This window comes from Octopus sinensis, unplaced genomic scaffold (assembly GCF_006345805.1).
Source record: "Octopus sinensis unplaced genomic scaffold, ASM634580v1 Contig19955, whole genome shotgun sequence".
NCBI lineage: Eukaryota > Metazoa > Mollusca > Cephalopoda > Octopoda > Octopodidae > Octopus > Octopus sinensis.
In genome coordinates, this window is record NW_021836764.1 from 6,447 (window position 1) to 18,644 (window position 12,198).

Here is a 12,198-nt window from a genome sequence, read left to right on the forward strand (position 1 = left end):
GCTATACTTAAACCCTCAACACTACACACTATACAAAAGATAGTTCTGCTAGGAACAGGCCACATCCTATACAAGGCGCTATCAGTTACGTAGCATACAAACTTTGTATTAATATGGTTGATGCAGCCCCTCTGATACAGAAGAACCTCCAACTAGAGACAATCAAGGAATCTCAGAGATCTAGAATTACTGAGACCCTTAAAGGTACAAGCCCTCTCCCAACGGTTGCTCTCCAATCTACAGGCGCATGCGTAGAGTAGAGCCGTTCACTCGAACCATTTTTGCCATGGTCACCCAACTTCTCACAAACTCACTGAGAAGTAGCAATTTCTTTTTCACCCTCACTTTTCTTTCCAAATGGAACTTATAAAAAAGTCAATGAGAACTTGACTGAAGAGGGTATCTTTACTCAAACCTTTAGCATCGTCCACCACGCAATGTCTATCGCCATGGCCACTAGACAGAAGAATACCGCCTGCCCTGATTTGTGGCGGTGGGACGGTCCCCAAGATGGATTTATCCCACACACGATAACAGCTGTTCGACATAAAATACCAAGTCAGCAGTCCGGGGACACTGCACGAGTGCGTGTAGAACGGTTTCGTTGCTTTCAGACAGCACTGCCTGGTGGCGCTTCCAATAATAATAATAATGATCCTTTCTATTATAGACGCAAGGCCCGAAATTACATCGACCTGGTACTTACTTTACCGACCCCGAAAGTATGAAAGGCATAGTCGACCTCACGGAATTTTAATTCAGAACATACAGACAGGAAAAATGCCGCTAAGCATTTAATCCGGCGCGGTAACGATTCTGCCAGCTCACTGCATTTGCCTTAATAATAATAATAATAATAATAATAATAATAATAATAATAATAATAATAATAATAATAAATAATAATAATAATAATAATATAATAATTATAATAATAATAATAATAATAATAATAATAATAATAATAATAATAATAATAATAATAATAATAATAATAATAATAATAATAATGGCTCAGTGGTTAGAGCGTCGAGCTTACGATCGTGAGGTTGTGAGCTCGAATCCCGGACCGGGCTGCGTATTGTGTTCTTGAGCAAGACACTTTATTTCACGTTGCTCCAGTTCACTCAGCTGTAGAAATGAGTTGCGACGTCACAGGTGCCAAGCTGTATCGGCCCTTGCCTTTCCCTTGGACAACATCGGTGACGTGGAGAGGGGAGGCCGGTATGCATGGGCGACTGCTGGTCTTCCATAAAAACAACCTTGCCCATACTTGTGCCTCAGAGGGTAACTCTCTAGGTGCAAACCCATGGTCAGTGTCTGACCGAAGGGGGTCACTAATAATAATAAAAGAAGGCTCTGGTATCCAGCATGCAAGCATGAAAGAGAAAGTTAGGAAGGATTGTTATAGAAGAGTTCGAGCAGTCCTGAAGTCTGAGCTGAATGCATATAATAAGGTGTTAGCCATAAACTCCTTAGCAGTACCAGTTGTTCTTTATAGCTTCAATGTGCTTAACTGGTATACCAGTGAAATAATGCAAATTGACAGAAAAATCCGCAAGCTACTGACTTGTAATAAGATGCACCATCCAAAGGCAGACGCGGATCGCCTTTACCTTCCAAGAGCTCAGGGAGGTCGAGGCTTGATCCAGCTTGAACTTACATACAAAACCACCACAATTGGACTGGCCAAATACCTTGAAACAACCAGCGATTGGATGCTAAAACTTGTTGAAAAACATGAAAAACCGAAAAAAACTTCACTCTATTCTAAAAGAGAGCAAAAAATTCGCTACTGATCTTTTAGATACCTACCAGGTTGATCAGGTTGAAGGAAATGCGCCAACTGCTGCTGCAAAGAAAATAAAATTAATTGCAAAGACGAAAGCGTATGAAAAATTAGCTAGTAGATGGGAACAGATTCCTCTGCATGGCAAGTATGTGGTCCGTAGCAAACAAGCTACCGGAACACACGCATCAATGGTTACGAAGCTCAGGGCTAAAAGCGGAGAGTGAAGGTTTCATATTAGCTGAACAAGACCAAAGCTTATTGACCCGGAACTACCAAGCTAATGTGATAAAAAATGGAGCTGACCCAAAATGCCGATTCTGTAACGATGAGATTGAAACTATAGACCGCCTAATCTCAGGGTGTAGAGTCTTAGCACCTGTAGAATATAAAGCAAGATATGACAGAGTCGGACAGTATTTACATTGGACAATATGTCGGCATTATAAAATCAAAACCGCTGCCAAATGGCATAAACACCATCCTGAAGCTGTGACTGAGGGAGAAAATGTGTCGATTCTATGGGACTTCCCCGTAAATACCGACAAAACTATAAAAGCTAATAAACCGGATATTATTATAAAGGATCAGACAAAAAGGATGTGTTTATTAATCGACATGAGTATTCCTTGTGATCACAATATAGCGGCGAAAGAATTTGACAAGATCAGTAAATATAAAGACTTGCTAACAGAAATTTTAAAAAATGTGGCTTCTCAAGGCGACTACAGTACCAGGGATTGTAGGAGCTCTAGGAATGATAAAAAGTGGTACTAAAACCTATTTGAAAATGATACCAGGCTTACCATCCCAACAGGAAGTGCAAAAAATCATGTTAACAGGAACTAGTCACGTACTGAGAAGAGCATCATCGCTGTGAAAACAACATCCATTCATGAATTTATTTATTTATTAATTTTTTAAAATACATATTTTATCTGTGAATTTGCGTGTGTAATCTGGGGATGCATACAATGAGCTTCTCTGTCCTAGGTGTACGAAAAGAAGAAAGAAGGAATAATAATAGTAATAATAATAATAATAATAATAATAATAATAATAATAATATAATAATAATATGATGATGATGATGATGATGATGATGATAATAACAATAATAATAATAATCATAATAATGATGATGATGAAGATGATAATGATGATGAAGATAATGATGATGATGATGATAATAATAATAATGATAATAATAATAATAAATAATAATAATACGTATTGAGAAGAGCATTATTGCTGTGAATTCTCTTTCTTTTTCTCCTTTATTTTCTTTATCTTTTTTCATGTCTTCTTTTTTCCTTCTTACCATTTTCTCTCTGCCTTTCTTCCTCTTTTTTTCTGTCACATGACTTTGTAGATGAACAATCTAGTGCGTTTATTTTAATGGCCTACCAATGTATAAAGTGAGTTTCTTTGCGCTAGGTGTCGGGAAGACTCTCAGCAAGAAAGGGAAACAAAATTGAAAGAAGAGGATAATGATAACAACAACAACAGCAGCATCAACAAAAACAACAACAACGACAACGACGACGACAATGATGATGATGATGATGATGATGATGATGATGATGTGACTAAATCCCATACTTGACCATTCCCATCCAAATGGAACCTGCATTTCTTTACTTCTGAGTCTGCTACTAACAAAGACACTTAACCTCTTTCCAATGCGAAATTCTTCAAACATAAACGAAGAAGGCGTCTTCTTATTTCTCCGAGAAAAATGATGGAATAGTAAGAACTAGTATCACAGGCAGTAGTTATTGGTATAATTAGTGAGATATTAGTCATTTGGTGCCCACGCATCCGACTAATAGTTGAAGAATGGAGCCACAGAAACTGTCGTCTGTTTACTTTCAAATTGTGAGGTCAGGTCATAGGGTTGACCTCTAATGAGGTCAATGTCGCTGATCCAATAGAGAGAGAGATGGTGAGCGAGAGATAGAAATAGTGACAGATATATATAGAGAGAGATAGAGAGACGGAAGAGAGAGGAAAAAGAGTTAGATATATATTGAGAGAACCAGTTCTCTTTTCTCTCTCCCTTTCTCTCTTTTTGTATACACCGGCATAAACACATGCACGCCCTCTGTGTACGTGTTTGTGCGCGGGTATTTGTGTGTGTATATATGTATGAATGTATGTATTTATATACACACATACATACATACATACATACATAAATATATTATATATATATAAATGTATGTATGCTTGTATGTATATATAAATGTATGTATGCTTGTATGTATATATAAATATATATATATATACATATATGCACACATACATACGTGTGTTATGTATGTTTGTGAGTCTCTCTCTATCTATCTATCAATGTATCAATCTGTCCGTCTGTCTGCCTGCCTGTCTGTCTGCATGTCTGTATATACATACATACATACACATGTATATATATATAAATGTATGTATGCTGGTATGTATGTATATATATATATGTATGTGTGTATATATATATATATATATATATACATATATGCACACATACATACGAGTATTATGTATGTTTGTGAGTGTCTCTCTCTCTCTCTCAATCTATCAAGCTGTCTGTCTGCCTGTCTGTCTATCTATCTATCTATCTATCTATCTATCTATCTATCTATCTACCTGTTTGTCTGTCTGTCTGTCTGTCTGTCTATCTATCTGTTTGTCTGTCTATCTGTCTGTCTATCTATCTATCTAAGGTCGGGCGGAGGTGGCGAACTCGTACATCGCGTCCGTCATCCACTACCGCCTGACCGTCGTGCCTTGTCCCGACCCTACCATCACTAAACTAGTCTATCTTTCTGTCTGTCGGCCTATGTATGTACTACATACGTACGTACGTATGTATATATATGTGTGTGTGTGTGCTTGTATGTGCGAGTGTGTATGTGTATAAAGATATGATAGTGAGCAGCATCCTTGTGTCCGCGCCATGTTGCTGAGAACGGTGTGGTTATGACGTATGATGGCTTCCCTCCCCGACTCCTAAAGTCATAGTCATATACTGGGGTTGACTTAATAATATTCATATAAAGCAGAAATACTGGTGTGGTGATACGTGCTGGTAACACGGCTTGATGTGATTGTGTCATGGCATAGCCATAGCATGGCGTGGCATCTGTGATAACATACTGTGACACCATAGCATGAACATTGCTTGGCGTTGATATATCGTAACGTGTTGTGGTTACATTGTAAAGAGGTGTTGTGTTCTGCATAATTAGGGCGGAAGTATAACGTTGTAAGCTATGGCGAAATTGCGGAAGCGCGTAGATTGGTGGTTAAGGGTGTTCTGTTCACAATCATACAGTCGTGAGTTCGATAATCGGCGACGCGTTGTGTCCTTAAGAATGATCCTTTTTTTTTTTATCATTGCTTCGGTTCGTTGAGCCTTGTTGCATTCAGTGTTATAATATAATAATAATAATAATGAAATTATTGTATACAGTGCTCAGGTGCACCACAACTTGTCAAAAGTGCATATAAAGAATATGCAGTAATGTACAAATGTCTGGAAAGTGAACAGTGTATGAGTCAGATACATGCTTGCGTGTGTATGGAGGGGAGAAAATCAGGTGTAATTGTTGGCGAATCTCCTCCTTGAGAACTTCCTTAAGAGCACGTGTGTCTGTGGAATACTCAGCCACTTGCACATTAATTTCACGAGCTGACTGTTCCGTTGATTGGTTCAACTAGAACCCTCGTCGTCGCAACCGACGGAGCCCCAGTATACTATCAATTTACTGCTCTGTACCCTGGTGGCTTCACGGTACACCTGGGTCCCATTTGATGCCGTTTCAAATACTAACCAAGTCACGTTAGTATGAACAACATACTACTGAAATTACGATCCAATAGCAACGTCTTCGCCCAAGGGATACAACTAAAGAGGGCGCTGCAACATCCACTTTCCTCCGCATCACCCCTTCCTATACTGTCTCTGTCTGTCTGTGTGTCGACACCTCTAACCAATGAGTTTTATTAGTAGACAAGACAGTAAATAATCACCATTGAACAAACCATTTAGCCTGTGGGTGGGGGAAGGCGGGGGTTAAAGATGATTGTATTGGTTGTAGTGTTAGTGGTGGTGATGGGGATCGTGGTGATGTTGGTGTTATTGATAGCGGTGTTGGTAGTAGTGAGGTAATGCTGGTGTTGGTACCAGTATGGCTGTTGTGGATGCTGGTGGTAGTAGCATCATTAGTGGAGGAGGTAGTTATGGCGTTAGTGGTGATGGTGGTTGTAGTGGTGGTGTTGGTGGTGTAAGCAGAAGTGGCGATGGTAGTGGTGATGAAGGTGGTGAAAGTGGTGATAGTGGTTGTGGTAGTAGTGTTGGCGGTAGTAGTACTACTATCAACATTGCTAGTTTTGGTGGTGATAACGGTGGTGAAGGTGTTGGCGGTGGAGACGAATTGTTGGTAAAGGTGGTGGTGGAGATAGTGGTATTCACAACGGTGATATGGTGTTGGCGATGGTGGTGATGATTATAGTCGAACGTGGCAGAAAATATTCCTCACCCCCTTTGCTGAAAGCCCTTGCCCTTGGAGTTCAGGGAGATCTTGGATGACGGGATTCTTCGATGGTTCCTAAAAGGTCTTCCTGTATGAGGAGGATTGCATAATCGTTATCACCACTGCCGCCGCCACCGCCTCCGCTGCCACCGCCTCCGCTGCCACCGCCTCCGCTGCCACCGCCTCCGCTGCCACCGCCTCCGCTGCCACCGCCTCCGCTGCCACCGCCTCCGCTGCCAACGCCTCCGCTTCCACTGCCCCCACCGCTACCGCCTCCACCACCATTGCTTCCGCCTCCGCCGCTGCCTCCGCCTCCGCCGCTGCCTCCGCCTCCGCCGCTGCCTCCGCCGCTGCCTCCGCCTCCGCCGCTGCCTCCGCCTCCGCCGCTGCCTCCGCCGCTGCCTCTGCTGTCGCTTCCACCCCACCCCCGCATCACCTCCATTCCATCTCCGCTGACACCTCGCCTCCACCTCCGTTGCCGCTGCCACCGCCTCCACCGCCGCCGCTGTCGCCGTCGCCTCCACCGCCGCCGCCGCCGCCGCCGCCGCCGCCGCCTCCGCCTCTGCCACCCCCGCCGCCTCCGCCGCCTCCGCCGCCTCCGCCGCCTCCGCCGCCTCCGCCGCTTCCACCGTCACCGCCTCCGCCTCCGTTCTCGCCGCCTCTGCCTCCGCTGCCGCCGCCTCTGCCGCCACCGCTTCCATCCCCACTTCCACCATCACCACCACTTTGATTCTAGAAATATTTCAATGGAAATATTCCTAGGAGTAAGTCCGTTTCCGCTTCTGTTTATTGCGATTAAAGCAGTCTCTTCTTGTTCAAAAGTCCAATGGTTATGTCCGAGGGTCATAACAGATGCTAATGTATCTAATATTCTTACTTTGGGGGCGATCTTTGATTGAAATATCTGTAACGATAAGAAACAATTCTTTCCTATTTAGCAAAATAAATTCAAGTAGTCATACCTGCGTATGTACCTACGTGTGTATTTATGTATGTGTGTCTATGTATGATACACACACACTCACACACATACATATATGTCTATATATATGTGTGTGTGTGTGTATGTATATATATGTGTGTGTATGTATATATATATATATATATATATATATATATATATATATATATATATATATACGACTTATAACGGAATTTTTTAGAAATTTCTGTCGGCTTACTTCGTGACTCGTGTTTATAGTGATAAATTATATGGTTACTGACAATTTGTCTATTTTCGGCATATTTGGCATTAGAATTTTTTTCTTTTGCCCTTGTTTATAAGTTGTTTATAAATTTAACCTTTAAAGGTATTTTTTAATATGCTGGCCATTCATAACATTTTTTTCGAAAAATTTTATCGTATACTATATATATATACACACACACACACACACACACACACACACACGCATACACGCACATACACACACACACACACACACACACACACCACACACATATATATATATATATATAAAATACAAAATGGAACAAGAACGAAAAACATCCGGACAGCTAGGTGATGCAAAAAAGGACAACAAAACATCCTGACAGATGATACAAAGAAAACAAGGACGGGTCATTCGAAGCCCTCTATCCTCAGTCAAGCACCAGATTATCCTCGCAATTTCGGCTGATTATTCTTGAGATTGCTCCAAGAAGAAGAATTAAGGAGAGGCGAGAAAAAACGACAGAGACACAGTGCAGTAAAAAGTGTATTTATATTTGTGTAACTTTGTCCGTTTTTTCCGTCCTTGTATTTGTATACATTCGCTGCTTTCTTCCAACGAATCTAATGCTCTTAGCTTAGTTTATAGAGGGGTCAAAAATTTTCGGTATGCAAATTAGGGACTCCTGCATAGAATAACTGCTGCATTTGTTGAGTATTTAAAAAGTTCATAGAGGGGTTAAAAATTTTCGGTATGCAAATTAGGGACTCTTGCATCGATTAACTGCTGCATTTGTTGAGTATTTAAACAATTTATAGAGTGTTTAACATTTTCGGTATGCGAATTAGGGACTCCTTCATAGAATACCTGCTGCATTTGTTGAGTATTTAAACTGTTTATAGATTGTTAAACATTTTTGGTATGCAAATTAGGGACTCCTTCATAGAATAACTGCTGCCTTTGTTGAGTATATATAGAGTTTATAGAAGGGTTAAAAATTTTCGGTATGCAAATTAGGGACTCCTTCATGGAATAAATTCTGCATTTATTGAGTATTTAAACAGTTTATAGAGGGGTTAAAAATTTTCGGTATGCAAATTAGGGACTCCTTCATAGAATAACTGCTGCATTTTTTGAGTATATATAGAGTTTATAGAGCGGTTAAACATTTTCGGTATGCAAATTAGGGACTCCTTCATAGAATAACTGCTGCATTTGTTGAGTAATTAAACAGTTTATAGGGGTGTTAAAAATTTTCGGTATGCAAATTAGGGATTCCTTCATAGAATAACTGCTGCATTTGTTGAGTATTTAAACAGTTTATAGACCGCTAAACATTTTCAGTATGCAAATTAGGGACTCCTTCATAGAATAACTGCTGCATTTTTTGAGTATATATAGAGTTTATAGAGGTGTTAAAAATTTTCGGTATGCAAATTAGGGATTCCTTCATAGAATAACTGCTGCATTTGTTGAGTATTTAAACAGTTTATAGACCGCTAAACATTTTCGGTATACAAATTAGGGACTCCTTCATAGAATAACTGCTGCATTTGTTGAGTATATATACAGTTTATAGAGTGTTAAAAATTTTCGGTATGTAAATTAGGGACTCCTGCATAGAATAACTGCTGCATTTGTTGAGTATTTAAAAAATTTATAAAGTGTTTAACATTTTCGGTATGCAAATTAGGGACTCCCTCATAGAATAACTGCTGCATTTGTTGAGTATTTAAACAGTTTATAGAGGGTTAAATCTTTCGGTATGCAAATTAGGGACTCCTTCATAGAATAACTGCTGTATTTGTTGAGTATTTATACAGTTTATAGAGGGGTTAAACATTTTCGGTATGCAAATTAGGGTCTCCTTCATAGAATAACTGCTGCATTTGTTGAGTATTTAAACAGTTTATAGTGGGTTAAATTTTTTCGGTATGCAACTAGGGACTCCTTCATAGAATAACTGCTGCATTTGTTGAGTATTTAAACAGTTTATAAAGCGGTTACAAATTTTTCGGTATGCAAATTAAGGACTCCTTCATAGAATAAATGTTGAAGTGATCTAACTGTTTTTGTATGGTTCTTAAGTGGCTTATAAACACCTTCCACGCTGCAATTGTATATATATATAATATATATATATATTATATATAATATATATATATATATATATAATATATATATATATATATAGGGAGAATTCACACAAAACAAATGACGAATACTGGTGGTGTAGACAACAAACAGATGTAACAGTATACGCTCGGGAAGTGAAAAAGTCTTTAACGTTTCGAGCCTACGTTCTTCCACAGAAAGGAACACAGAGAGAAATAAGGAGAGAAAATAAAGAATGTGTAGTGACTATATATATACACACACATATACATATAAAGTTGTTATATATATATATACACACACACACACATACACATATAGAGTTGTAGTACAACAGTGCACCAATGTTTACTGGAAATAGCGGTCTATAAATTTATGATGCTATAGTAAAGCTTCACTGTATACTGGCAAAGACGTGTGAGAGCAGCAAACATAAAAAAATTTCGTCTTACCCCTAGGAAGAACATTAGGTAAATAGACAACCCAGAACTGGATAATATAATACCTACGTTTCGGACTCTTCAAATACGTTTGTTATATATAAATCAAAATATATACGTATGTACATGCAAATGCATACATACATACATATATATATGTTACTTATGTAAGTATATATGTATATTAAAACAAAGACTGAACATTTTGATATATTTTTAATTCCATGTTACACTTGTTTCATTACGGTATACGAAATACATCACGAGTATAGTTATAACTATTATTAACCATAGTAATAATATTCTTTTCTACTTTAGGCACAAGGCCCGAAATGTTTGGGTAGGGGGCCAGTCGATTAGATCGACACCAGTACGCAACTTATCGACTCCGAAAGGACGAAAGGCAAAGTTGACCTCGCCGGAATTTGAATTCAGAACGTAAAGATAGACGAAAAGCCGCTAAGCATTACGCCGCCTTTTCATAGTAATAATATTATAAATATGACTAGCACTATGACCCAGCGTTGCCGGGTCATAGTGCTAGTCATAGTGCTAGTGCATGCATATACAGCTGCATGCATGTGCACATACACACGAGTACTGTCCAAATCTCCGACCAATCACATACAGCTAGCTGCATTCAATTGGCGTATCAAGTTTCGGGTATTTTGAATTGGGTTTTGGATAGAAAATTCACAAAAAAGTCACTTCTATTGATTTTTTAATGGCTTTGTGGGGTGACTGGCGAAATGTAAAGATGTGCACGATCACCCTTGGACGGTTTTGAATGACCATAGAAAGTGCGAACCCTCTAACTGAAAAGTTGTGGATTTGTATAAAGAACACACACACACACACATACACAGACAGACAGACATTTTGCCGTTTATATATAGAGAGATAAATTCATAATAGGTATATACAAGTAGAAAACATGTATATAAACTCTTAAACTGTGTCTGTACAGACAAAAATGCATAAATATTATTTCTGATTGTTTGAGGAGTCAGAGTTTAGGAGATCCTCTACATGTTTTCTACATGCATATAACTATTATGAATTGATTACCCTATTGGGAAGCACTCCGTCGGTTACGACGACGAGGGTTCCGGTTGATCCGAATCAACGGAACAGCCTGCTCGTGAAATTAACGTGTGAGTGGCTGAGCACTCCACAGACACGTGTACCCTAACGTAGTTCTCGGGGATATCAGCGTGACAAGGCCGGCCCTTTGAAATACAGGTACAACAGAAACAGGAAGTAAGAGTGAGAGAAAGTTGTGGTGAAAGAGTACAGCAGAGATCACCACCATCCCTTGCCGGAGCCTCGTGGAGCTTTAGGTGTTTTCGCTCAATAAACACTCACAACGCCCGGTCTGGGAATCGAAACCGCGATCCTATGACCGCGAGTCCGCTGCCCTAACCACTGAGCCATTGCGCCTCCACGATTACCCTATTATGAATTGATATAACTATTATGAATTGAGTGAGGAGGAGAAAAGGTGAGCAAAAGGAAGAAGGGAAGAAATAGAGGGAAAGGAAGAAGGTGAAGATGAAGAAGAAAAAGAAAGGGAGTAGGAGAAGGAAAAAAAGAAAAAGAAGACGAAGAAGAAGAGCAACAGCTACACATCATCATCATCATCATCATCATCAGCAGCAGCAGCAAGTGGAGGCGCAATGGCCCAGTGGTTAGGGCAGCGGACTCGCGGTCGGAGGATCGCGGTTTCGATTCCCAGACCGGGCGTTGTGTGTGTTTATTGAGCGAAAACACCTAAAGCTCAACGAGGCTCCGGCAGGGGGTGGTGGCGACCCCTGTTGTACTCTTTCGCCCCGACTTTCTCTCACTCTTTCTTCCTGCTTCTTGTCCCCGACTTCCTACGCAACCGCTGAACCTGGATGCGCATTCATCCATCCGTCGATGCTCTCGGTTTCGGGAGTTGACCTGCTTTCTCTTCTGCGGGTCTTACGAATAGCAAAGGACCACATTTCGGACTTCTCCCACTACAGAGGCGCGACCTTGCGAGCTCTGGGACGAAGACCGCTTCGTCAACAAACAAACAAACAAATCAGCAGCAGCAATAACAACAACAATAACAACAACAACTACAGTACACCAACAAAAACAGCAAAAACAGTAGAAACAACAATATA

At 40.1% G+C, this 12,198-nt stretch overlaps 1 protein-coding gene across 1 annotated transcript; it reads right to left on the minus strand.

Annotated features, from left to right (window-relative positions):
• Positions 1-6,358: 6,358 nt before the first annotated feature.
• On the minus strand, positions 6,359-6,763 carry LOC115232206 (putative glycine-rich cell wall structural protein 1). The gene has a single exon (XM_029802048.1). The coding sequence runs from the start codon at positions 6,761-6,763 to the stop codon at positions 6,359-6,361; it is 405 nt and encodes a 134-aa protein (XP_029657908.1).
• Positions 6,764-12,198: the final 5,435 nt, after the last annotated feature.